Consider the following 26,682-nt stretch of genomic DNA (forward strand, 5'->3'; position numbering starts at 1 on the left):
ATTTGATTATCTAAGGCTGGCTTCCATGGTATAATACTACATAAATATATTTGGCAATGCTGAATAAATGAAAGGTACTTTAAACAAGTCCTTACTTTCAGTATTTTAGCACAGAGAGGAAGAAACCATTTTTAATAGGATTTCACATGCAGTGACGGTTTTCAAAAGATAAACTAAGGCACTATTGTAATAAGATATCAAGTTAGTTATTAGTTTCATTGAAAGTATTAGTAGGCCTATCTGACAAATACATATTTGAAATTTTATTTTTAATTTTTAACAGAGTTGTTGACATTTAGGTCAAACTTAGTATAATATAATATCTTCATCTAACTCATCTGTGTCATTTTTCTACTTTGTATCTTTTACTAAAACAAAGTGAATGTTTAGGGCATTTACTGTCTAACTGGGATGTTTTGTGACCGATTGGTAGGGATTGCTATGGACGAAATACATACAGCGATACACTGATACGAGCAAATTACGTTTAACCATGTATCCAGCTAAATTATGTAGCCAAAACCACAGGCCTATGTCTGTAAGAGGACTGTAGTTTTGACCTTTCTGCGTTTGGTTAGTCTTTGTTTTAAGTAGGCTTGAACTGAACTTCAGTCTCTAACTGTCTCTCTCTTCTTTGACCAAAACCAGCTTTACAACTGGGGAGCCCTGCTGCACTGGAAACTTTGACTCACAAGAGATATATGGCTTTAGGAGGTTGACAAAGCACAGCTTTGTGGGTTTTCTACTGCCAAGAGTTTCCATCCAGTAATTTAGATCAGAGACTCAGCGACTACATTTTGCCTGGAAAGGCAAATTGACAAAAAGCAGGAGATCAGCGGTCGCCTGGGCAAAACTGATGAACTACGGTTATTGTTTTTCTAACCCATTCACATAATTGCTGAGGTTTTGGGGTGGCAAACATCTTCAACGTCTTGCAAAGCTGAATGTTGTTCACAACTTTTATTACCAAATAGGCCTACTAGATTATTCAGACTAACAGTAACCAGGGCATACAAAATATGCAATACAAAATGTTTATTTTACAAAGCAGAAAAAACATTGACAATTAACATAGGTGTAGGCTATACCAACTTATGCTATATGCAACTTAACAAATACCTCATCTTGAGGTTGACTAAGCAAACCATTTGTAAAAACAAAACAAAACTGTACAAACTGGCATTTAACCAGCAACACAATATGTTTTTGTATGAACACAAAAAAAAAGTCACTCCACCCTGCCTCAACGATCTGCAATTTCACAGTCATTTCCAACACCTACAGTACCTGCAAGACCTTCAGTATATAGTATATGAAAATAAGTGCATCTGCTGTATTGCGGTTATGTTGAGCAAGCTTGAAAAATCTAAGTTATTATGATCCTTTTCCCATTTGAATATTGATGTGATGTCTTTCACAGTTTTCCTCGCCCTTTAATATTAGTGTTTGTTCTGATCCCAGTGATAGATACTTTAATTCACAGCAAAATGAAAAGCAATATCATTGTGAAAAAACTCAAAAAATACAGTGCATTTTGTTAAGCCTGTACACACATGGGTTATTTTCTGAGCACATCTCTATTCTGTAATCATTTGTGTTGTTGTATTGTGTTTAGGACATTTAATACATAGTTTTCTGTTCTATTGAGGATACTGTGGAGAAGTTACCTTGTACGCCAGCTGGATTCTCGCGATATCACGTGGGAATCGCTGAATCACATATTACACAAAAATCCTTCTTGTCAGGCTTCAAGTAATGCATTTGCAGCTACGGACGTGGTTTAGTTGTGTGTGACGTCCACGGCAATTCAATTGTTCAAAAAACAACTGTGGACGTGATAGACCTCCTCATCTACCAGTTTTTTTTTTAAAGGGCCCGCCCTTTTCCAAACAGTTTCCAATGACGGCTTCTCAGATGGTTCTGTGTAACAAATCATGTGGTGCGTCAGGTTAGTGGAGAAGCACGATCAGGGGAAACCTCGAAATGGTCCTCACTGAACTCATGTGTAGGACTGCTGTCTGGAAAGTCCCCGTTCTGAGGTGGAGTGTGTTCCAGGGACACGGCAGGGTCAGCCTGCGCTCTCTTGGTGTCCTGTGGGAGTTTCAGAAACCTGAGGGGAGGCAGAGAAGAGGCAATAACAATAAATGTGTGTGTCTTTGTGGGAAAAGACAGGAGGAGAATGAGACTAAGAAAAAGGGAAAGACACCTGAAAAGAAGTTTTTGTCCTCGCTCCTTTTTGATGATGTTGAGCTTGTAGTAGTGCCGCAAAGCCCGGGACATTTTCTCATAGGTCATATTGTCTCGGTTCTGTAAAAAAGAGATCACACATCATCAAGGGCCTGTGGTAAAACACTGACTCTGCTCCCTGTTTTTGCTGTTGTGTTTTCTTCAGCTGTGTGTTTATTTCCCCTGTAAATTCAACCACACAGACCTGGGTGCTCACTGCTCACCTTGTGGTTTCCCCAGAGACGCGCCAGTCCGTTGGGGTCCACCACCCTGAACACCAGGTTGTCCTGGTCTTCCCATCGGATGTATTCTTGGTAACGGTCATCACACAGTAGCTGATACACATAGTCCCACAGCAGTCTGCATTCTGGCCATGATTAAAACAGCAATAAGACAGGCCAAAACGTTTACTATCATCAATGATGGTATTTAAAGCTCTATTAAGTAGCCATAATACAAAGGATTCATTTTCAAATGCAACTCCAAAGCCTTGTTCATATCTTAGCATGTATGTAAGCATCTTTAAGCTTGCCACTCTTAAAACTTTAAAGCTTTAAGTGATATTTTCGATATTACAAGAGAATAAAATGCCTCTGGATTTATCCAACATCAGCTCAGACGCACTTTCAGTTCATTGTTTCAGGTTTTCTGGTCTGTGTTGCTCTTTGCTCTGTTACACAGACAAACCCAGATTGACATAGAGGACGGCTGGAGTAAAAAAATGTGGCTGAAGAAAAATGTTATAGCAAAGTATTGGACTTAACCTTTACAAAAGAGCACATGATTTTTGCATATATTGCTCTGAGAACTTGGGATAGTGTATCAGACTTGTATCTTGGAGTTCTTCTGCCCCCTAGTGGTCACAATTTGCTTAATGCAGGTTTTTTTTTTTTTAAGGATTTCCAATGTTTTACATATCTGCGTGCCTTCTCTAGAACAAACTACATATGTTTATGTATATTTTCCAAGTAAATACTGCAAACTGAAAATACATGAATATACCTGGGATTCGGCCATTGGCTTTGTGCATTGCGCTCCGTGGCTTCTCTCGACTGGACAGGTTGAGCGGTTGGAGGACACTCTCTGTTTGGGGAGGACACTGAACTGGGTTGTGGGGCAACGCAGGGACAGCTGCTGATCCATCTAAGAGAGAGAGAGAAGGAGGATACAGAGAGCAAGAAAGAGAAAGGGACACAAAATCAGGTGTCACAGCAAGTAATTACAGTGGCAAGGCACTGTATTTCCAATACTGCCGTTTGTTATACCCACTAGTATGTGTCAGTGGAGCAGGGTAAGTGTAAAAGATCAAGGGACGATCTCTGAGAGGTGACATGGGCTCCGGCTGGCTGGTCACAGTGGTTACAACAGCTGCCAATGCTGCAGTGGTGAAACTAAGGGAAACTGTCAGAGAGAAATATGAGGAACTGGGACAAAAAACTAAACTGAAAGCAAAAGTGATTTTACAGTACAACAGCTTAAATTAAAATTAATTAATAAATGAATTTCACATTTATGGGCTTAGAAAAGACAAATGCAATGTACGACACACACTTCACTACATACAGTAAAACCGAGTCATTGTTTTGGACTCTGGAGTTGTAAGATCATTGGTTTCCAGGTAACCACAGCACACCCACTGGCACACATCCTACTTCTTATGGAAAGCACCTTTTTTATGGTCAAGACAAACGAAGAGAAATTTGTATTCCTCTGCTGACGGATCAAATGTCCTAACCAGAAGTGTCAATTAGCAAGGTTAATTTACTCCAGAACTGTACTAATGCACAGTTTGAGATGCTAGTACTTTAGATTTCTATTTATTGCAAATGTATACGAAAAGATTGTGCTTTTTGGTCCTCCACATTTATCTGATGGGTGCTGCTGCAAATAAACGTTTAACATTCAAAACATATATCATGCATTGCAGTTTACTAAACTGCCTTCTTAACTTCTTCTTACTTTAACATCTGGACCATTAACAACATAAAAAAGCTGCTTACAACAATTTAACATCCTGAACCTGACCATTATTCATTTTACTGTTTTATTAAAATTTTTGAACGCAGAGCTATTACACGTCATTTGACATTGTGGTTACTTCTTTACCCTCACCAATACATGTCTCTACCCTCAACCCTTATGCTAGTCATTTAAAATGTAGCTTTTACTATATGTTTTCTATACATGTGAGTATACAGAGAATAGTGAAAGCTTAAATTAATTTGACTAACATAAAGGTTAAAGGTAGGCATGCATTGGTCAGGGTTGAACTTAACAGATTGAGAATAAGAAACTGATGGACGTCCCCACAAGTACAGTAAAACAAACATTAAGAGAGCTTGCATTCCTGCATGATGTGTTTTATACCATGGATGTATTAAGCACCTGCTGATCAGGAAGTAATCACGCCTACAATCTAACCAGGATAAACAAGTTTGATTTGATACACACACATTCCACAATCAACTGTGGGTAAGTAGCAGTGTGTATGTGTTCTTTGCACTACCATACACTCTGCATGCTGTACAGTACGTGACACTTTTATTATATTTGTTTAGCTTGATGTGTTTGTTTATCTGTATGTCTGTATCTGTATTGTCCTGTTAATTTGTTATCTGTGCTGTGTTTGAGTATAATTAGAGCTACTGAGAACTGATTCTGTATATGTTTAAAAATCTAATCCAAGATGTTGCTTACCTTGGGTGTCATTGACTGTGGGGGGCTGGGGCTCTTGGACACTCTGAGGGGGTATCTGGCAGCTGTCTGGGCTCTGGATGGGTCCAGTTGCCAAGGAGGGAGACGAATTTTGGGGGTCACAAACAACAGTCCTCCTTTGCTGTTTTACACACTGTAGGATCTCATACAGAACATCACCTGTAGAAATTAAGAGGGTGCATATGAAAACACAGACGTAAAACCAGTCAGCATACTCTCTTTCTGCATGCACACTCATTTCTACCTGAGCTGGGACAGCGGCGTCTGAAGTCCTCCTTGGTGAGCAGGCACAGGGCTCGACCATTCATCTCAAAGTGTCCTTTTTCAGGCCGGCGCAGTGAGTACTCTCTCTGAGCCCAGTGGAGCCAGTGGGCAACATCCTCCTTGTCCCACAGAGATGGGTTTATTCCTAGAAAGCAGATATACATAGTTCAAAAACGCAGCGTTATAGGGGGCGTTTGTGCTGTAGTAGAGGATGCTACTGTCTGCTCTGCTGCATGTTATTGATGGAGTGTTATCTTCCAGGTAATAGAGTTTGACTCACGCAGCCGTCCAGGTAGATGCCACAGGTCTTCTTGTGTGGGGGCACTAACCAAGGGAAGCTGGTTAGGTGGGGAGTGGTGCACACTCAGAGGAACGTTGACCTGCTTTCCATGCATTATGGATGGAGGACTGGTTTCTCTGTTTTCTTGCTGCAAAACATCCACACACATGCCCATAAGTACAAATACTGTACACACCAATTAGTGGCAGTAGAAACAACAATGCAAATTATTTTTAAAACCGTTTTCCTAAAGGTTAACTATTATAATAATAATAATAATAATAATAATAATAATAATAATAACTTTAGCTGTATTGCACCTTTCATACAAAAAAATTACGCACAAAATTATTTGCAATAAGGAAATGTGTTTAAGTGTACTTGACTCAAATTGAAAGTTCTCAATCTCCGAAAGGAAAAATATAGTTGTAGGCTCCCTGTTTGTTTTTCAAGACAACACATTGTCAAACGGGTTTCTCCTGTGACCTTTACTTACCTTGTCCAACGGTGAGGGGGAAACGTTTTCCATGGAAATGTTCTTTATCTGTTCGACTGTCCGAAAAAAAACAACGATTATTTCCTTATAAGCAGATATAAAACTCTTCCAATGAATAAAATACACTGCAGGTCAAACCTCCCCAAACTCCATATTGAATAAAGAAAGGACAACTTTTGAAGAAATAAAACTCCACTATTTTCACATTCGATCCTTCCGGGAAATGAAAACGAAAGAAACTTAATCCTTGCAGGGGGTGTGTGCAAGATAGGCCGATTGGAGGAAGCAACGGCGGAGGACATGTCCAACAACATTTGACTGCACTTGATAAGAGCGCAACAAAGCAGCATATCTTTGGGAGCTTAGTGTAGCCTAAATGATATAAATTTGAGTAGGCCTAAGGGGGAAAAAACGGTTATAGCTATCGCGTATTAAATATTTAAATGACAAACTCTGGGCAAATAAATAAAAATCAAGCGAGTCATAAAAAAAAAAAAAAAAAAACGATGGGAGTGTGGATAAAAGAAAGACGGACTACAAGACAGAGCAGCGCGTGCGCCAGAAATAGTCCTGAGCTCCTCCTTTCCGGAGGAGGGCAGTAAGACGCCTAGTAGCGTGTAAACTGCCATCATTTACAAAAAGAAGAAGAAGAACTCCTAGTCCTCCAAACAGATTTACAGGAGGAACAAGGTTATGGCCATAAGGGATACAGAAAGAGCTCAAAGACAGTTAAGTTTGGTACCAAAACGACTAACGTTAGTTAAGTTTAGTGGTTAGTGTTAAAACACTCCCGAAGAACGAAATGCTGTTTTGGACTAATATGACTCGTGTAGTAATGTGTAGCCTGTTCATTTTACTGTAACTGTTCCATGTTACAGTGCTAATGTTAACTAGCATACATGTATGCTAGTTAACATTAGCACTGTATATTATAGCCTAGCTAGCTACTCTTGGGTAGTTTAACATGGATTTATGACTGGTGTATTCATTTTTATGTTGCATTTTACTGTACTGTAGATGTGCTCATTTTAACTAATTTATATACTGTATCAGTTTAATCTAACGTTACAGCATTTAATCATGTTCTAGATCATCATATGTTTGTAGTGTCGCTGAGCTACTGTAAAGGACTCGCATGTTTTTCACAGGAATTGTTATAACATTTGTCATGAATATTGTCAATTGCAAGTATTATTAGGCTTAAGAAGTGGGAGACATTTTCAGCCCATAAAAGAACACTTAAGATCACCAAACCACTATTTCACCTTTCTACATGACAGCACAACTGACAAATGTAAGTTTTGTTCAGGCTACTGTACTGTGTATATACTTTAACATCAGAAACCACAGAACCACATTTGAACAAAATGATGTATGTGTACATCATTTTGTCCAAATGTGGTTCTGTGATTAGAAAGATATGATTCATTCAGATGGCTTGACCCAATGTGTTCTCTCACTAACTAGCTGTTAACCTGCTGTGGTGTTGAGTGACATCCAGATCCAGTGGCGGACTGACAGCAGCTGGAACACACCACAGGCGTAAAGTGTGTGTGAGTGTGTGAGACACACTTGACATCTCACAGCGAGACACGCGATCAGGCACAAGGAGAGAGAGACAGACGGAGGGACAGAGAGAGTGACATACACACACACACTAGGGGTGGGAATCACCAGAGGCCTTTCGATATTTGCAATATTCTGTGATATATTGCAATTCTTTACCTTTTTTCCAACTTCAAATTTTTCCAAATGATGTCCCCAAAAGGAAACTTTGTCAACATCGGTTTTATCTAAGAGTGTGTATCGATACAGTATTGCCACAGAAAATATTGCAATACTATGCTGTATCGATTTTTTCCCCCACCCCTAACACACACACATATATAGGCTACAGTTACCACAGTTTTCCTCCCTCCGCCTGTCTCTTTCTATCGGAGAAAGCTTCGCTTTGTGACCGGCGCGTAGAAATACGCGTCAGGTGTGAATGGTCAGGCTCACAATTTATCACAACGTATCTACACTACGCACCCGGTGTGTTCCAGCTGTGATGGGCAAAAAAAATAAAAGGGCACCAGCTGCATTCAGTGGGGCATCAGCCCAAACAAAGTTTTGTAGCATACCACTGCTGGTAAGTGTATCCAGGCAAGTATTACTTGAGACATACTCAATAGTTAAGCTACAGTGGAAGCAGTTTCTATCAAAGCTATTTTTATTTTAGTTATGTATTAGTCACACTTTACACTAACATTTATTTAAAGGGGTTCAACCATGCTAGTTACAAAGATGTCTATTGCATTTCGTGGTTGTAAATTCCTCAAATAGTTTCCAGCCAACCGTATAAAACAAGTATTTTCTGTCATATTTCTCCAGTGAAGTGGACTGAAATAATAGTGAAAGAGTTTGGCCATCCAACACGATCAGTGGCAGGGTGGCTGATCAGTAAGTTGCTCACAGTGTGCAACCGCGTTCTTGAGGAGAATACGGTTCAGCTGTGTGGGATCCGACCTGAGGACACAGTGCTGGAGCTGGGTCACGGCCCGGGTCATGGTCTGCAGTCAGCAGCCAAACTGCTCACAGAGCCCAGAGGCCGCCTTATAGGTGTGGATTACTCGGCATACATGCATCAGGTGAAGTATAAATACTGACTGAATAAAGTATTTAAATTAAGTTTGTTTATCACATGCATGTCTTGATGTCTTAAACTAATACTAACTAAAGCCTTCCTTAACCAGCCACATATGAACCGAAGCCTCTGTAAAACAGTAATAAGAAAAGATAGGAGAAACCATTGGCAAGCAGGCAAACAAAAGCTGAGAAGACTTTAGCATCTGGGACAACATTGTGTTTGAAGCAGGGACATTACTCACTTTTGGAATAGTAATAATATTAATTTAAAAGTAATAGTAATATTTCTCTTTTTTTCTCTTAAAGATGGCAAGTGATCGAATGAAGGATTTTGTGGCCAGTGGGAAAGTGACCCTATACCACTGTGATGTAGAAGCAATGCCTCTGGCAGACAGCGTTGTGGATAAAGTCTTTCATTGTAACTGCTACTACTTCTGGTCTGACCTTGAGAAGGGAGCCACAGAGATACACCGGGTAATGAAACCAGGTAGGACATGACGTTGTAACAGTAAGACTTTATTTTCCAGGCACATTTGTTATCCAGAATAAAACCTGTCTCAAATGGTTTTGTGATTTACTACCTTGCTCCTAGGTGTGACTCTCTCTTGGGCCTCATTAACCAACCGTTCTTACAAAGAAATGTGTTCTTAAACCCTTCTTACGAACTTTTTACGAAGATTCTGGCATTCACTAATGTTTTCTTAACTTGGATTTGTTCTTAGCTAAGAACAAAATCTACGAACACTGAAAAGCACTCTCACGCACATTTGAGTGATGACAATTTGCTCCAAATGATTGCTTACTACATTTTATTTAATTCTACAGTCGTTTACAATGATAGTATTGTACTGTAATGTATTTCTGATCATTTGTTGAAAAATAAATCATATTATGCAAAAAAAGTTGCTATTTATATGGCCAAAATGCAGTGGTAGAATGTAACAAAGTAAAAATTCGTCCTAACTGTATGCTACTTAAGTACATTTTTCACGTATCTGTACTTTACTGAAGTAGACTCAATAGTGCATAGCCTACTTTTTACTTTTACTTTGTTACATTTTGCAGCAATTATCTATACTTTCTACTCCACTACATTTCTACAATGTTCCGTTACATTTTCTGATCAGTTTCCCTCTGCCAAAACGTCTTCCTGACCATCACACGTTTGTCTCACCAGTAAAGTTTGGTTGCCGTAGATACTGTATATATGGGACACCGCTGATCCAAGCCGGCTCCGGTGCTGCAGAGCCCGGGCGCAGCGCCGCTGACCCTTAGAATAGGAACTTTAAAAAAAAAAGCCAGGCCTTGTTTGTGGTAGTGGACACCTTATACTTTTACTAAAGTAAATATGTCTCTTGTAAGTAGTACTGAGATTCAGTATTTCCTCCACCGCGGCTCCGACAATCTCCGAAAACCTGTCTCCCAGGAGGTGCACAGGAAGTGTCATGTCCTTATATGGGAATTTGCTGGGTGTTTTTTTATGCTAATTAGAACAACTGGCACGCGCTTTCAGTTACGAAGACGTGGGATTCATCAATCCTAAGAACACAGATGCGAACAAATCTGCTGTTTAAGAACACGTCATGAATCCGACGTAGACTTTTTTTAGGAACCTTCTTAAGAACATATTTCAGAGAAAACTTAGGAAGATATTGGTGAATGAGGCCCATTGTCTTTTAGCAATGCTTCTCTGCACAAATGTCATTAGTTCTTTTCACTCTTGAACCCACCCAGGAGGCTTGATGGTGACCACGCTGAGGCTGTCGAACTGGCCCCAGGAGCCCTACATGACAGCTCTGAGAGACTCTGGCTTTACTGATGTCAGAATGGAAGACAAACAGCATAAAAACATTACTTTTCAGGCTATCTATGCTACTGCCTCAAAATGAGATTAAAATCAAACTGCAAGTAGGAGATTGTGGGTATTATAGCCTATATTTAATCTGGTTTTAATGTGATTTTTAATTGTTCTTAATGGTACTTTGGAAAATTGGTTCTCCTCTCTATGGCAGATTTGAAATGCCTGAATGAAAACAAATCAAACACAGAAATACAATTTAATACAATACAGATTATTTGTTTTTGTTTAATAACTGAATTGATGGAGAGGAATGAACACCAGCCCCTCCAGTCGGTTTACGAACGTCTGTTCTTAGGCAAGCTCAGAAGATAGTGACTGACCCATCGCATATCCTCCACACAGAATATGAGCTCTTGCCCTCTGGCAGACGATGCAGAGTCCCTCGCTGTAAACCTCAACCATTTTAAAAACGAATGTGTTCCTACCTCTGTTAAACATTTAAACAATGCTGCTTTAGGCCATATGGATTTTGCAATAGTTTCATGGTTGTTTTACTGGGGGGTGAAGGAAATACTGTATGTGTTACATTCAACATGTTTTTACCTTTGGGATGTGTGCAATACTTTATGTGCAGTTTATTGCTGTGACTCCTACAATTGGTGCTGGATGTTTTATTTATTTTTTATTTATAACTGTCAGCGCATTATTCATGTATACAGCTGGGGGTCCAAAACAAATTTCCCTAAGGGGATGATAAAGTATATAGTATCGTATGGAGGGAATCTTGACCTGATTGTAAATACTTAGGTGTTTCCCACCTGAATGTCATCAGACAATTCACCTTTGGCTGAATAGACCCTTTGTCTTGAAAACAAAGGCATGCAAAACACTGAATGAAAGAAACCACCCTGATCAGCGGGGGAGGACCAAGCCAAGGTATAAAGAGAGAGAGAGCAAACCAACATTTGCATTGTGTACCATGCTCTGAGCATTAAAAGTGTGACAATACTGTAAGAGATGTTTGTCTCGTTCCTCATTGTCAGAGTGGAATTACAAAATTGCCACGGCAAATTTTACGTATATCTGTGAGATCAGGTTGCATTAGTTTGCATGAGGATGTTCAAGCACGGGTTCAAGGGAAGTTTTTCTTTTTTTAACAATTTTCTGTTAGCTGACCAGCTAGAGGGAAAGTACATTTAGTTAGATTTGTAGCATTGTGCTGCAGGAGGCTGGGCAAACAGGCTCTGTAGGGAGCTTCTCAGCATTCTTGTGATTAGTGTTAGCTAGAGTTTTCTTACAGTTTTCCCAGTGCTGTCAATTTCTGCCTGACAAGCTGCTGGCTCATCGGGATATCTGCCACCACAGGACTAAGTCCATACATCAACTGTCACTGAAGTCCAAACTAAGATAAGATAGAACTTAAGTATTTTGATTGGTAAGCAGATGATAATGAGAAAGTTAAAAGCTGTAGAAGGCCCAGGAATGAATCTCAGAAGTAGGCAAGGTGGGGGCTTTTGAGATAAACTCCTAACCTTTCTGAGCATTAGTTAGGTGGAATGATTTCCTTAAGTGCTGGGCTCATAAAAATACATGATGTGTGCTTATTGATATTTGTTTGATAGGCCTATATGATATATACAGGCATGTTTTTTACAAGCATATCCAACAGGCCAGGCGTTGCCGTTTCATGTTCAAACTTTATTTTTTATTTTTTTATTTTAACACTATAGTAGGCTACTCTCTATCTTTACCGGTATCTAACACCATAGACCAGTGGTTCTCAAACTTTTTTCAATAATGTACCCCCCTTTGAAATATTTTTTAGTGCAAAGCATTTTTGGTAGAAAAAAAGGCTATTTGAGGTACATTACAGCTCTGCACCATTAGTGTCTGATTTACTTAACAAGCTTGTAACTGAAACACACTTAAAATGTTTTGAATCCATAACTAAATACATTTTATGAATTATGCATGACTGATATATTTGAGATTAACAATTCAAAAAGGAATCTCAGTACCCCCTACAGTACTCCAAAGTACCTCTAGGGGTACACGGACCCCCATTTGAGAAACATTGCCAAAGACTGTATGTCTAACACCAAGCGATTCTACGGTAGGTGGCGATCGTGCTCTGGTTAGCTGAAAATCGCCGATTAAACAGAAGAAGAAGAAGTTGAACGCGGGCGGTGTTGATGACGTAGGGCGAGGGAAATCCAAAACAGAGCTCAGGTCCTCTTGGGTGGTGCTGTGAAGTAAACACATGAAGTTGAGCTGTAAAAGCGGTTGTTAAGTGAACCACAGTTGTTAAAGCGTGAGAAAAGTAAGTGATATAATATCGAGTAAACAATATTTTATGTTGACTACGGTGTGGTTATTGGACTTTAAAAGACATCGCATACTAAGATGTTTCCGTAGTCATTTGATTGAACTCGTAACGTTAAAGCTAACTTAGCTAGCTAGCTAACGTTCATGAACTGGAAGTCGCTTTGGATAAAAGCGTCAGCTAAATGACATGTAATGTAACTTCATAAAGCGAGTTGATATTTTCTGTCTGGTCAAAACGAATAGGCCTACATGAATACACGATGTACCAACATATCACCAATGCGTTTGTGTTGCATTAATCACGACTCGTTCCCGTTCACTCCATTCTCCGCTCTGCAGAATGCAGAAGGCTTCCCGTTTGAAGCGTGAACTTCAGATGCTGAGCACGGAGCCACCTCCCGGAATAACATGCTGGCAGACCGAGGAACGGGTAGACGACCTGCGGGCACGTAAGTATTCTCAGCTTAATACTGCATTCGTTCTCAGGAATATACGACATGTGACAAAGTAAATATCTGGTTTGTCTATCTGATCAACAATGTATTCTCTTTTCCTTCCTCTGGTTTACAGAGATAGTGGGTGGAACAGGGACCCCATATGAAGGTGGACTCTTCCTTTTGGAGATCAAGGTCCCAGAGAGGTGCATTATCTCAACGTTTTAACATTGATATGTTCTCTGTCCCATTTCAACTTGACTGCAGTCAAGTATGACTGACTTGGCTGTTTTCTTCTTGTAGGTACCCATTTGAGCCTCCCAAAATGCGATTCTTGACCCCCGTCTATCACCCAAACATTGACAATTCAGGGCGTATCTGCCATGATGCCCTCAAACTCCCGCCAAAGGTTGAAACGCATTACCTTTAAAAGTTGTTTATGATTCATATGCATTATCTGGTTTTGTTTGTCTGCGTTCAAACTTATGAATTATTATTATTTTGTATTATTCAGGGTGCCTGGAAGCCATCCCTAAACATCTCTACAGTCCTCACCTCCATTCAGCTACTTATGGCTGAGCCCAATCCAGATGACCCACTCATGGCCGATATAGTGAGTATCACACAATCTTGAATTCACAGATATCCTACTATCTGCTAGAGTAGCATGGCTCTGGCACACATTAACAATGTGGTGGTTTTATTTGTTTTTGTGAATATTCTAATATGTGACAATAGGGCTTTTTTTAGAATGGCTGAGAACTTAATAACACTATGGTTCAAATACTCTTTCCAGTATGTATTTTTATTGTAAGCCAGACGTTTTGCTAAATGCCAGAATAACTTTAGATATCAGTCTGAAACACCTTTACCTCTTGTCACAAAAATGCAGCCTCTTGCGGTCTTAAAGGTCCCATGGCATGACAATTTCACTTTATGAGTTTTTTTAACATTAATATGAGTTCCCTCAGCCTGCCTATGGTCCCCCAGTGGCTAGAAATGGTGATAGGTGTAAACCAAGCCCTGGGAATCCTGCTCTACCTTTGAGAAAATTAAAGCCCAGATGGGCCGATCTGGAATCTCCTCCTTATGAGGTCATAAGGAGGAAGGTTACCTCCCCTTTCTCTGCTTTGCCCGCCCAGAGATATGGCCCACCCATGAGAGAGAGACATCATGGCTTTCAAAAGAGCAAAGTGGCAGTTGGTCAAGGCCACACCCCCACCCTCCACCTTGCCCACCCTCCTCCTCAATAGCTACAGACACAGAAATGGCACATACTATGGAAAGCTCATTGTGGGACTGGCTCTAGTGGCTGTAAATCTGCACCAAGGCTGAATTTCGGGAAAGAGACTTCAGATACAGTATTAGGGGACCACTAAGGTCTATATAAAAGCATCCAAAGAGCACCATGACATGGGACCTTTCAAATTGCAGTAGAGAGCATCTGAATTGTGATACTGTGATCAATTGTGTATCTCCGCCGTATACACATGTAAAGCGACGTTTACATTTTTTTGAACGCAGTCATCAGAGTTCAAATACAACAAACCGCTGTTCACGGAGAAGGCCAGGAAGTGGACACAAGAACACGCTGTTCAGAAGAACATGGTAAGTCTCTCTGGTCTATGGGTGAAGCAGTTATAACATATTTACTGTTCATGATTGCACCAGTTTTCATTTTTAATGTCATTATGTACTGACCACAGGTAGGCTCCATTATTCCTAGTGGGTGAGATGATTATTGTCACTTGCTCCACAACGCTGTAGTGTCTGTCATTGTACTAGCTCTGTGTAGTGATATATTTTGCCCACAAGGTGGTGCTGTGGTCCCTTGGTAGAATGTTGTCCACTAATTTAATATTAACTTGCAACAAAGTGATGCATACTGTTTTATTATTAAAATGTGACCCCCAGATTTCATAATTCTCAGTTTAGGGACGTGTAGGAGTATTTATGGGCAATACTGTCATTATCTAAAATAGTTTGTATCTGTCTTTGTTCAGGGAGTCGTGGAGGCCAACAAAGAAAATACTCCAGATCAGAAAGCTTCATCTCGCAAAAGAGAGGCTTTTGGTACACAGCAGGAGGCAGAGGAATCAGCAAAGAAAACCTGTGTGTAGTTTCTATCGTGCTTGTTAGAGCCACAGGTCTCTCTTCTACAGAGCCGTGCATTCCTCATCTTAATCCAGAAATGCCCACATATTTATATGTATCATTCTTATGTTTCTGTTGTGATATTAAAGTTTATTGTAAACACTAATTGATCAAACTAATTTTATGTATTACATACAATACCTTGACTTGCATGATGTGGAGGTGTGTTTCACAGTAGTAGCAGAAGCACAGTGGTTGATGGTGTATACAGTATGAAGATAATAATTTTATTCAAACATATGCTTACCAGTTGTATACAAAGTATGTACATCCTAAATAGCAAGTTTATTTCACAAACTAAGGATTTATTTTTTAATATAAAATTATATATTTGCTGTTTATCAAAAAAGGGAGACAGACATCATAAGGCTGTAGTGAGTCAATACCATGCTAGTTCAGAGGTAGTTACATTGTACATATCACTAGCCTACTTTAATGTCTGTAGAAAGATAGCTACATCCCATTAAGTCTGTATAACTGCTTGTTGATGGTTGGGCAGATTTGCATATTTGAGACAAAATCATGTAAACTATTTGAAACTGTGCGATCTGTTACCTGTTGCATTTTGTTGCTACATAAAAAAACATTCTCATAACAGCTATTAAAACAGTTGTAAAGAAATATATCTGAGTAACATTTCTGTGAATGAAAAATGTTAGCTTACTCTGGTAAAAATGTCTGGTGTGTCTGATAATGACTCCTTTTCTTTGAAACAGACCTTTAGCAATAGGATTGAACTTGCATTACAAAAACAAATGAGATAACTCCACTTAAAATATAACCAAACAATCTGTAACCTCTAAGCTGCATGTGTCATGATCACATTTCAGTATAAACATTTACACTTAAAGTTCTACTGGTTCTAAATCAATTCCCCCTGGGTAAACCATGGATTTGATTTTCCATGTAGTTGACAGCTTTTATTGGAGCTTTTTCTTTTGTCATGTGAGTCCATGACTGAAGCAGTCCACTGGGTAGTGTCTGAAATTGTCCTTTATTTTAACAGACGTGTATTGTGGTGTTTCCTTTAATAGTCTTAACTGTGAATGGAACTTTTAGTTGCACTCTTCATTTTCAGAGTCACCTTGTTGTGTTCTCATAGACTTCCCTAGAGTACTCTACAGTCTCTTATTCTGAGGTGCTTGAGGATTGAAAACCCAGAGCTGGTCTTGCTGCTGCTGTTCAATGGTGGTCCTTTTAAGTGTCCATAGTGTCCCAGCTATTCAGACAGCTAGCTTGGAGGCTCATTGATGAGAGTTCAAAGAGGGAGTCATGGTAGAGTGATATAGAGGGCAAGTGTTATAAATCACATCTTGATCCAAACTCTTCAGACATTCATCGTCATTCAGGCTCCCTCCTCCTGTCACTCTGTCTCTATCTTTGGCTGTGGGAGTGGGTATCTGGCAAGGGATGAGAGGAACAGAGGAAGTAGAGGAGCAGTGGGAAAATCTGATTGGATCCAGTCGTGGTTGGAGAGTGGACCCCCCACTGTAAATGGCGTCAGCATCAGCGAGTGACACCTGTGTCGACGAATCGGAGCAGGAGCTCTTCTCTGTTTCCACAGAAACCAGTGAGTCCAGGGTGCGATCCCGGCGTAGCTGTGGTCGTGCTTTGGGGTGAGGCCAGAAGAAAAACTGGGAGTGGTCTCGTGTGAAGAGGAGGAAGAGGAGGGGGTTGAGGCAGGCAGGCAGGGGCTGGAGAAGCAGGAGAACTGATTTTAACACCTCCTCGCCCAGAGAGAGGAGACCCAGGAGGGAGCAGAGGGAGAGAAAAGCTACTGGTACATAGAGGAGGCCATTTGTGAATATTAGCCAGGCAACGTGTTTGATCATAGCACAGTCCCACAGGCCCTCACACTCTCCCCTAAGTAACTCCCAGTATAGGCGGATGTATGAGCCTGTGACTATAAGCAAGCACAGGGTGTTCATCATAATGAGCGCCAAGGGAAAGCCCAGGGAGGATGGTAGTCGAGAGGATGGGGGTGGCAGGGGCGAGGGAAGGCAGAAAGGTGAGGACCCGTACTCCCCAACTCCTACCAGTGGGAGAGAAGCAAGAGTGAGGGAGACGGTGAGGCAGAAAAGTGCACATGTGCGCACACTCCCAAGGGATGGGGACTTCCCATAGGCACGGGCACATGTCACACTCACGCCACACTGCACAGCTGCCAGAGTCAGCAGCAACACACTTGCCTCCGATGCAAACACCCAGACCCATCCCGTCGCTTGACAACCAGGACCCCCCTCCCAGCGGGCACCGTGATGACCAAACTCTCCCAGGGTTAGAGCATCCACAAGAGCTAGGGTGCATGTACACACACCCGTCAGCAGGTTGGAAGCACCCATGCAGGCCACAGTGAAGCGGAGAGGTGACAGGTAGCCAGGTGAGCCGAAGAGGGAGAGGAGCAGGAGGGAGTTCCCCAGAAGAGACACCAAGGAGATGGACCACAAGCCCAAACGAACCAGCCAGCTGCCCAACAGAGAGTCACAGGGACGGAAAGGACCTGCAAACACACAAATCATCAGCTGTAGCTGTAGAACTGTAAACAGTGAATTCATGCCTCAGTTTCCTTACACTGTAGTTATGACAAAACAATCATGAACTGAAAGTGTAATTCACATTACCTGGAGTGGGTGTGCATTGGACACTGGTCTGTAGTTTGGATTCCTCTATTTCCAGTTGGAACTCCTCCAGGTCAGGGTCATCTGAAATAAAGCAATGCCAGGGTTAGCTAAGGTTTTTATGACAGCTTATTCTGCATGCGTAAGTGTACACAGTATATGCATGTTAGATTGTGCGTGACACTGGCGTGATAAAGAAGGCGATCTAACATTCTTTTACACATGAAATAAAAAAAAAAAAATGTAGAACATAATTGGCACTTGCATTGGATTTGATCATCAAGACTGTTTTTCTAATAATTAAAGGTGAATCAATTTTAATCAGTGAAATGTTATGGTTCAGTCATCTTTTGTTATTGTATCTTTTGGTACAGCCTGCAATTGTTTATTTTTGGCTTTAATGGCGTAGGTTTAATGGTTTTAATTTCAACCTAATTTTGGTTTATTGGTGTTTAAATTTTATGGTTGCCACAGGAATGTGCGGAGGGGTCAACACTCAAGTGAAAGTGTGCATCAGCTGCCAGGTAGCTGTGGTTTCAGCGAGGCTCCGACATCTTTCAAGTGGGCTTGTGTCAATAATTCGTCAATGAGCAAAGACATATGGCGCTCAGATTTCTGTCTATTACTTTACCCCACCCTGCCCCGGGTGTGTACCATGTGTGTTTTATACTACATATATGCTCGCACAGATATTGTAATGGCGTTAATTTCTTACATTGTGTGTCAGCATGGATAGGGTACATGGCTACAGTCCTTTTGTGTAGGTCCTCGTCAGTGTTGCTCTGCTCTGTGTCCCACTGGCCTACTGGCTTGTAGCTATCACAGGAACCATACACACAGCACTGGTAGGCATAAGGCATCTCTATTACCCTGTAACAAACAGATGGAACAGTATTGACAATAGATCAGCAAAAACAATACCACAGCAGATGGTTTAACAAGTGATGTTCATTTTAATGTGAGCTTGAGCATTACCAGCATAGCTTTTGCATACAATATTGGATATTTACATAACGTTTCAAAGCTCCGCGAGGGCTTATGAATCTGCTCCTAAGTACATATGAAAAATCTAGCAAAACTACCCATCATCTATAAGCAACACATAAGTGAAACTCAGTTTTCTAAAGTCTGGATCAGCTGACTTTGTTGTAGATGGTTATACACCGACATTTAGGCCTACTGTACATGCTTTTGAAATGGCCTTCTGCCAGGAGTTCTGTTTTGATGTGCTATAGTAACTGACATTGGCACATGATCACTTGCCATCTCCTATGTCTTTGAAAATCACTCCATTTTCACTGCACCTTTTCAGGCCTTCAGGGATCTTTGTAACAAGATTTAACTTGCTGCTGACAAATGCTTCCTCATTGTTGAAGTTCAGTTCAGGAATGGCTTGCAGGGATACAGTGTAATTAGCTTTTTGTCAACCTTGGCTGCTTTTGGTAAATTAAAGCTGTTAATAGAAACTTGTGAGAGGAAGGATAATTTAAGGGATGGTAAGTGATGCATTGTCCCTTATAGCCACAGGTTTCACATCTGGTAAGTTATCATCATAAAGGGATAGTTCAGATATTTTGCAGTGGGGTTGTATGAGGTACTTATGTTCAGTGTATTACCTACAGTAGATGGCGGTCACCACGTCCCAAGTTTGGAGAAACAGACCGGAGTACCGACATGGAAGCAAAACAATGTACTGCTGTGCACTGGGCAGCAGCATAATGTATTTTAGTCATCTAAAATAAAAGGCCCACCCAAAAAAATAAATATTGGTTTACGCTATATTTAGAATATTTTCACCGCTTTACCTTGCTGTCAGACAGCCCTTTCCAACGGGGAACTGAAGCAGTTACGTCCATACTCTCTTTAAAGCCACCAGACTCCTTTTGGAAAAAAACAATTATTTTACCTCGCAGAGCACGAGTTGCTGGTCTACCACTGCCTCATTCAGTTACTTCCCCGTTGGAAAGAGCTATCTGATTGGAAGGTAAAGTGGTGAAAATATTCTAAATATAGAGTACACTTTAACCAATATTGTTGTTTTAGGTGGTTAAAATACGTATTGTTGCAGCCCCGTCAACAGCAGTATATTGCTTAGCTTCTATGTCAGTACTGCTGCCTGCTTCTCTAAACTAGGGGGAATGCTGACCGTCATCTCCTGTAGGTAAAAGTCTGTCCCTTTATGTAAGTTTTGGATGAAAAGACCAAAACACAAAGTAAACATTAACTACCAAAAAAATAAAAGGATGCATAATGGTGTGTTTGTGTGTTACCTCATACGGGGGAAGTAATCAGGACTGAAGGCCTCATACAATTCTGTGTTTCCCCTCAGCTTGAGATGAGTGAGACCCCCCAAACCGGCAAAAGGTAGTGAGCTGAGACGGTTCTCAGTCAAATCCCTGAGATAGAAAGAAATGGGTATGGGTGTCAGATCAGGCTAAGTCAGTGTAAAACGTGTTTTCATTTCACATATTGCCGAGGGTCGTCCTCGGTAACAAAAAGACCTTGTCTCTCAGATATATTTAAAACTCTTCAGACAAGGCTCTATCAGATTCCCTCCAGATAACACTTTCTGTCAGATGCAGTGTATCTGCTTGTTTAGCTACACATACTTCAACCAGTCTTCACACAATGAAGCAGTTTGTATTGGCATGACCCGAGATGAATCTCCTGGCCACACAGGGGTTTTTCAAACAATAAATGCATATCAGTGTTCTCTGTAGACTCAGCCAAAGACAACACTTTTTCTATGACACACACAGTCAAATGTGGAGTGTTTGTATAAGGCGAAGGCTCTGACATACGTATAGCTTAACTTTAATTAAAGATGCACAAATTCGGCATGCCTTCTAAGGGAGAAGAGTGACACTGCAGAAGGACCAGATAAAAGGGAGAAAAGTCTAAGTGATAGTAATGTGTCTGTGTTCACTCACAGTTTGATCAAAGAGTGAAGCGAGGCGAAGGCATCCAGGTGGATCCACTCAATCATATTCCAGCTCAGATCCCTGACAGAAAAATTAATGAAAGTGAAGTGAAATGGACTAAAATGAGTTGTAATTGCACATTGAATGTTGTATCTTGATCACCACTAGATGTCAGTAATAGGTCATAAGTCTACATAATTTGATCTTGACCCATGCTTTGCAACCTTACTGTATATGCTTATGACATGTCTGTTTGTGACATCTCATCATACTATGGTTGATTTACCTTGCACAGATTGTTTCATTTCGATATGTTTTAGAGGTAGACTAGTATTTCACAAGAGAAAAGCTCAAAGGAAAAATATTTGTAGAAGGATTACATCTTTTTTTTCTTCTCTCCTATCATGTTAATCATCTGATGAAACCTCAGGTATACCTTGTGTCCCCTTGGTGGTGTCCTGACCCCAAGGTTGGGAACCACTGATCTAGATGATAAATGTGTGACATGTGGGAGAAAATGAACAAAGGTTGACTTACAGTGCTCTTAGAGAGGTGAGCTGCTGGAAGGTGCTTGACTCTATCCTTCTGATTTGGTTATGTTGTAGCCCTCTGTTGGGAAGAATACATACACAACAATGTAAAAAGGGCTGGGAAACAGATAACATCTTTCATTTTGATGCATATGTGTGCGCAAACTCACATCTCTTGCAGTGCAGAGCAGCGGTAAAAGCTGGGCAGATCCTCAATCTGGTTGTAGGACAGCTCCCTACAACAATACCGAAAGCACAAGCACACACACAAGGCACACATAAACACAGTGACCAGCTGTGGATTTATAGCGTGGGAAATTATGGGGGTGACAGGATTATTTCAGGGAACAGTCAGCTCTGTGAGCAAGGCAATATAGCAGGACAATAATTTCCTTTGGGGTGGGGGGGAGCTGATTGGATTTCATAGCACTGTGATTGTATAAATGATTGCTTGGGGGCACAACTCTCCACAGTTGGGTTTTGTGTATCGGTTTTTGTACCTCTTACTCTCCCCCCATGTGTGTACTCACAGCACTCTAAGGCGAGGCAGCTGCTCACATAGATCCAGAGGGAGGGCTGAGAGACCGGCCCGAGTCAGCGTCCTGTAGAAAAAAGGAGAATCCTCTGATCATTGTTGAAGTGCAAGCAGGCGAAAGGATCCCCCAGTCCTGTGAGTCTAACTTGGTCAGACAGGGAGCTGTTTAGGTTTGCCAAAACTATTACTGGCTGGCATAACTAGCTTACCCCTCCCTATAACTTTTCTGAGTGTGCTGTTCTGTCTCTTTCTCTCCTAGAATCCTAAAACACACACATTATATATTTATTTTTCTCCTGCTTATCCTTGTCTCTCTCCACTTAATTTCTCTTATGTATGTCAAGGAAAACATATCTGTCACCATCAACCTCAGTGTCTTTTCACATTCTTTGCTGTTGTATGTGGTGATATAATTCCATGCGTGTGTGTAGTGGTGTGTGTGTGTGTGTGTGTGTGAGTAGTGTGTGTGTGTGTGTGTGTGTGTGTGGGGGGGGGGGGGGGGGATAAAAGAGAACTCACAAAATTTCCAGGCTGGTGGTTCCTTTTAGATCGGGAAACTCTTGAATCTGGGTTGCCCCGTTAAGGGAACTGCAGCACCAGGGAGAAAAGTGTCAGAAAACTCTCTCTCTCTCTCTCTCTCTCTCTCTCTCTCTCTCTCTCTCTCTCTCTCTCTCTCTCTCTCTCATACTCTCTCTCTCTCTCTCTCTCTCTCTCTCTCATAGTCTCTCTCTCTCTCACCAACACACACACAAACACACACACACACACACAGACCTTGTCTAACAGCTCATTTTAGCAATCATACTTTTCCTCCAACATCAACACATGCTGTTTTGGCTGTCTCACAAGACATCATAAGTCACACCATTCAACATGTTCTTACAACACACTCTCTCTTACCACATCAGCACAGAGCACAGCAATAGGCTAACACAACATCAGTCAGTAGGCCATTACACATGTCCACTCAACTCTCACTGCTAGGGACAGAAGATGATTTAAACAGTGTTTGGGCTAACTCACTGGAATGGTTCCTACTGACCGCATACTCACAGTGTGTGCAACTTAGGTAAGAACTGGAAAGCAGATTTTCCCACAAACTGGATGGGGTTTTCATAGAAATGACTGCAAGAAAGAAATTAAAAATTGATTTGGACATATTCAGATAAATTTGTTTAGAGGAATGACTTGCACTGTACATGACGTTGACATGCAATAGCAATTATGTGTTTATCTAACAGTATGTGAACATTAAGCATTAAGCTCACATGGTTTGGAGCTGAGGGTTTCCTACGAAGGCCCTCTCAGGGATGGCTTTGATATTGTTGTTATGGAAGCCCCTGCAAATATAAAAACATACTGTTAGTCAGACAGTTTATATGTTTCTGATTTTGTGTGTGTGTGTGTGTGTGTGTGTGTGTGTGTGTGTGTGTGTGTGTGTGTGTGCGTGCATGTGTGTGTGTATTTGTGTGTGTTTGGGCAAGTCATATGTCCTTATGTTGCACCTGCCATTGCACAGCTGAAAAACATTTTTGGATAAATGAGATGTAAACACGCACACATATGCTGTATCTGTGTCACATATGCACGCCGCGGAACATCTGCTGAAGCTGAGAGAAAACATGGTTTGTGTGTGTGTACGTGCAGGCGAGTGGGTGCGTGGGTGTGTAGCCAGCACCTGCTTAGGGCGAGAGAGATTGTATCCGAGTGCCACATTAAAATCACTTAACGGGATTACTTGGGATAACGCAACCACGATAGTCATGTCAGGCAGGTGTGTGTGTGTGTGTGTGTGTGTATGTGTGTACTCACAGTTCCTGAAGCTTATTCAGTGTCCTGATGGCCACAGGGAACTCCTGCAAATCATTGTAGTTTAAATCCCTGAGAGAGACAGTAAGATAATCAGTCATGATTACATAATTTATTGAAAAAGGCCAAGGCATGATGGAGGTTTTATTTCTCTGCAATCATAGTTCAACCATATATGATATTCTGTATTTCCATACGTGAGAACGTGTGCCTGATTGCATATGGATGCGCAGCCATTTCATCTCCGCTTTGAGAGGCTGACAGCTGTAGAGTGTGAAGTTTGAATTTGACCTTTGACCTTTGCTGCTCTTGACCTGATTATTTAGGTCTGTGTCTTATTAGTTTCCAAGGAAACGCTGGATCAAAACAACCAATGATACAGTATAGTTGACACAGCTCCTACGCAGGTGGCAGGAAAAGGAGTTTTACTGTTAATTCTTGTCTGCGTATGAGAATAAACTGTAGATGTGCCTGTGTACATGGGAAAAGTATGTAGTGTGCATGTTTGTGCATACATAGTATGTCCTTTGCCATACTAAGACATGTGCCTGGGTATGCGTGCTGTCTTTGAATATTCCTTGCCGTCCAGGTCAAAGGATATCTAAAAGTACTCAGTCATAGCCAACTGGATTTGTTTTTATTCTTTTCAAGTAGACAGCAAAAATGCCTTTGATGAAGTACTTCTAGATAATGTATGTGTGTGTGTTTTTCCCCAAGCATCAGTGGATGTTGTGAAATGTTTGTCTGTCTGTTTCTGCTGTCTTGTTTGCAGACACAGTCTTCCAGCAGTCCCCTGGATGGCTCCTCGTAGTAATGATTTTATAATACACACTAGGGTTTGGGGAGGGTTGTAGTGATGCAGATGGTCTCTCATATTTCTCATAAGCGAGGCCGCTGTGAGAGATTAACCCCTCATACCAGCGCAATCCCTACGTCAATGACACCTGTCGTCTTACCCGCTGAATCATCTGTCTCTCCTCGCCGCTGACGGCCCAAACACTTTAACACACACTATTCTGGTCCAGAGAGCTCCATTCTTTTTTTTTTTTCTCATTCTCTAGTTTCCCTTCATCCTCTTAAGCATGGCACCCCTGACTTAAACCCTGTTCCCTCACATTTCCCAGCATGGATAATGGCTTTTAAGTTGAGTGTTAAGCGGGTCATACGTTTGTGAGTGCACAGCAGAAGTACTTGCTTATCTGCGCACACACACACACACACGCATGTGCCCACACACATGCTCATAAAAAGAAACGCATGATTTTTTTACACTTCAACAGGTTGTTAAGCAGCATGCCAGTAACTGTGTTTTCATCAGACCACCATGAATTTTTCAGGAGACATAGTTGCACTGTCTCGCTTTCTTTCTCCACCTCTTTCATGAGGCTGTCAGTTTCCTGCGGTTTCCACAGTGGTGTGTGGTTAGGATCCAGTTATTGAAGCTACGGCACGTACGCTCAACAACTCTCCTGTAGCCACGCTGAGCCATATTTGACCTCAGCGCTGCTGAGCAATTATTTTTACAAAAAATGTTACTTCAAGGCAATCAAAGACGAACTTTTCATTTTCACTTTCCTGTTGTTCATTTAGTTGTGGTTTTGAACAACGTTCAAGCACCTGCTGAAATTACCAGGACATTAATCATTATGACTTTGTGAATTAGCGCTACACGTATTCCTCCTACAGTATTCTTTGGCACACTTGGTATATAAGATTTTGGTATTTCAGATTTTCCAACACCAAACAGAAAACAAAACATGAGTAAATTGGTGGCTCTTGGTTATATGACCTTTTTGAAGTTATATTTCAGTAAGTTCTTCATATATCTTAGTTATTCTAAGACAATGTAATTGTGGTGAAGGTGACCATACAGAAGGAATGTTGATACTTGCTGATACTTTGTCATCACAGTGTTTGGGGAAACAGAGGAGGTACTTATTTGGGCCTATTAAATGAAATCACTTGCGTGCGTGTGCAAGATAGTAAAAATGTCTTGCGTTTAAAAGTGTGTGTGTGTGTGTGTGTGTGTGTGTGTGTGTGAGACAAAGGTCAGCGGTCCATTTGTTTGACACAGCCTGACTTGAACTAATATATTAAGGAAGAAAGACAAAGTTTGCTTGCGTGCCTGTGTGTGTGTGTGTGTGTGTGTGTGTGTGTGTGTGTGTGTGTGTGTGTGTGTGTGTGTGTGTGTGTGTGTGCATGCGTGAATGTGTGTGCACCTGCCTGCTGCGTGCATGTTTGTGCAATACTCACAGTGTCTCCAGACTGTGTAAACCATCAAAACATCTCGCGCCCATGCTCTGGATTTGGTTGTTATGGAGGTGCCTGGAGAAAGGCCACGAATATTTTTCAACAAATCAGAAATTACTGTCTCAAAAACATTTCCACCCTGCAATCAGCACCGCCATGTTCTAAGTCTACGGAACAAATAATTTTTTCTTGTAAGTTGAGAAACCCAGACCCAGGAGAGTTTTAAGTAAACGAATCAAGATGTCACTTACAATACGACAAGGGCGGAGAGGTTGGTGAATGCATAATCTGGGATGTGTGTGATCTGGTTGAGGGCCAGCGTCATGGCCTGCAGGGAGGGCAGAGAGTCCAGGGCCGTCACTGGGATCTCTGTTAGGGAGTTGTCGTCCAGCCACAGGTGTCTCAGGGAGCGAACCCCTCTGAAGGCCCCAGCCGGAACCTCAGACAACAGGTTAGCATCAAGACGCCTGCAGGGTAAGAGGAACTGAGCTTAGCGAGATAATCACCAAGTCTAAGTACAGTATGTTTGCTTATGTGCATGTGTATTCGTGCTTGTGCGTGCATTAGTGGTTGTTTATCATGGCAGTGAAACGCTTTGGCTTACAGGAAGGTTATTATGAGAATTACACATCTTTTATTCTCCTTTCATCTTTGCTGCAGCGTCTTTAAAGCTCCTCGTTATGATTTATTCCCATG

At 41.3% G+C, this 26,682-nt stretch overlaps 4 protein-coding genes across 4 annotated transcripts in view; 2 read left to right on the plus strand and 2 right to left on the minus strand.

The window, feature by feature from the left end:
* Window positions 1-1,020: 1,020 nt before the first annotated feature.
* Window positions 1,021-6,570, minus strand: etv7 (ETS variant transcription factor 7). Its single transcript, XM_028582290.1, has 9 exons — window positions 5,982-6,570; window positions 5,486-5,633; window positions 5,186-5,350; window positions 4,924-5,100; window positions 3,496-3,627; window positions 3,229-3,369; window positions 2,451-2,593; window positions 2,207-2,307; window positions 1,021-2,110 (listed from the first exon to the last, which is right to left on the minus strand). The coding sequence occupies exons 1-9, from the start codon at window positions 6,012-6,014 to the stop codon at window positions 1,945-1,947; spliced, it is 1,206 nt and encodes a 401-aa protein (XP_028438091.1). The 5' UTR covers window positions 6,015-6,570; the 3' UTR covers window positions 1,021-1,944.
* Window positions 6,530-11,424, plus strand: zgc:194242 (uncharacterized methyltransferase YdaC). The gene is made up of 4 exons (XM_028582313.1): window positions 6,530-6,709; window positions 8,355-8,611; window positions 8,916-9,096; window positions 10,344-11,424. Coding segments are annotated over exons 1-4 (594 nt in total). The 5' UTR covers window positions 6,530-6,708; the 3' UTR covers window positions 10,499-11,424.
* Window positions 11,425-12,518: 1,094 nt separating this feature from the next.
* ube2t (ubiquitin-conjugating enzyme E2T (putative)) lies at window positions 12,519-15,429 on the plus strand. Its single transcript, XM_028582314.1, has 7 exons — window positions 12,519-12,730; window positions 13,075-13,184; window positions 13,306-13,375; window positions 13,473-13,578; window positions 13,684-13,782; window positions 14,694-14,777; window positions 15,173-15,429. The coding sequence occupies exons 2-7, from the start codon at window positions 13,076-13,078 to the stop codon at window positions 15,287-15,289; spliced, it is 585 nt and encodes a 194-aa protein (XP_028438115.1). The 5' UTR covers window positions 12,519-12,730; window position 13,075; the 3' UTR covers window positions 15,290-15,429.
* A 93-nt stretch (window positions 15,430-15,522) lies between these two features.
* lgr6 (leucine-rich repeat containing G protein-coupled receptor 6) overlaps window positions 15,523-26,682 on the minus strand; it is a 37,896-nt gene continuing 26,736 nt past the window's right edge. The window contains exons 5-18 of the mRNA XM_028582270.1: window positions 26,238-26,453; window positions 25,990-26,061; window positions 23,740-23,808; window positions 23,196-23,267; window positions 22,981-23,052; window positions 22,447-22,515; window positions 21,923-21,994; window positions 21,563-21,628; window positions 21,400-21,471; window positions 20,872-20,943; window positions 20,212-20,337; window positions 18,657-18,811; window positions 17,945-18,025; window positions 15,523-17,823 (exon numbers count right to left, since the gene is read on the minus strand). Of these exons, the coding sequence (XP_028438071.1) occupies window positions 16,568-17,823; window positions 17,945-18,025; window positions 18,657-18,811; window positions 20,212-20,337; window positions 20,872-20,943; window positions 21,400-21,471; window positions 21,563-21,628; window positions 21,923-21,994; window positions 22,447-22,515; window positions 22,981-23,052; window positions 23,196-23,267; window positions 23,740-23,808; window positions 25,990-26,061; window positions 26,238-26,453 (2,470 nt within the window). The 3' untranslated portion in view covers window positions 15,523-16,567. The remainder of the gene's footprint in view (window positions 17,824-17,944; window positions 18,026-18,656; window positions 18,812-20,211; window positions 20,338-20,871; window positions 20,944-21,399; window positions 21,472-21,562; window positions 21,629-21,922; window positions 21,995-22,446; window positions 22,516-22,980; window positions 23,053-23,195; window positions 23,268-23,739; window positions 23,809-25,989; window positions 26,062-26,237; window positions 26,454-26,682) is intronic.

This window comes from Perca flavescens, chromosome 7 (assembly GCF_004354835.1).
Source record: "Perca flavescens isolate YP-PL-M2 chromosome 7, PFLA_1.0, whole genome shotgun sequence".
NCBI lineage: Eukaryota > Metazoa > Chordata > Actinopteri > Perciformes > Percidae > Perca > Perca flavescens.

What these genes read in the sequence shown, in the direction of transcription:
- etv7 (XM_028582290.1), bottom strand. Translation starts at nt 6,014, where the DNA reads ATGGAAAACGTTTCCCCCTCACCGTTGGACAAG. An exon ending in CCCCCTCACCGTTGGACAAG is followed by an intron (nt 5,634 to 5,981) that starts GTAAGTAAAGGT and finishes GATGTTTTGCAG; the next exon opens with CAAGAAAACAGAGAAACCAG. An exon ending in GGACAAAAACTTCTTTTCAG is followed by an intron (nt 2,111 to 2,206) that starts GTGTCTTTCCCT and finishes GCCTCCCCTCAG; the next exon opens with GTTTCTGAAACTCCCACAGG.
- zgc:194242 (XM_028582313.1), top strand. An exon ending in ACTCGGCATACATGCATCAG is followed by an intron (nt 8,612 to 8,915) that starts GTGAAGTATAAA and finishes TTTCTCTTAAAG; the next exon opens with ATGGCAAGTGATCGAATGAA. An exon ending in ACACCGGGTAATGAAACCAG is followed by an intron (nt 9,097 to 10,343) that starts GTAGGACATGAC and finishes GAACCCACCCAG; the next exon opens with GAGGCTTGATGGTGACCACG.
- ube2t (XM_028582314.1), top strand. Translation starts at nt 13,076, where the DNA reads ATGCAGAAGGCTTCCCGTTTGAAGCGTGAACTTCAGATGCTGAGCACG. An exon ending in ACCCACTCATGGCCGATATA is followed by an intron (nt 13,783 to 14,693) that starts GTGAGTATCACA and finishes TTTTGAACGCAG; the next exon opens with TCATCAGAGTTCAAATACAA. An exon ending in ACGCTGTTCAGAAGAACATG is followed by an intron (nt 14,778 to 15,172) that starts GTAAGTCTCTCT and finishes GTCTTTGTTCAG; the next exon opens with GGAGTCGTGGAGGCCAACAA.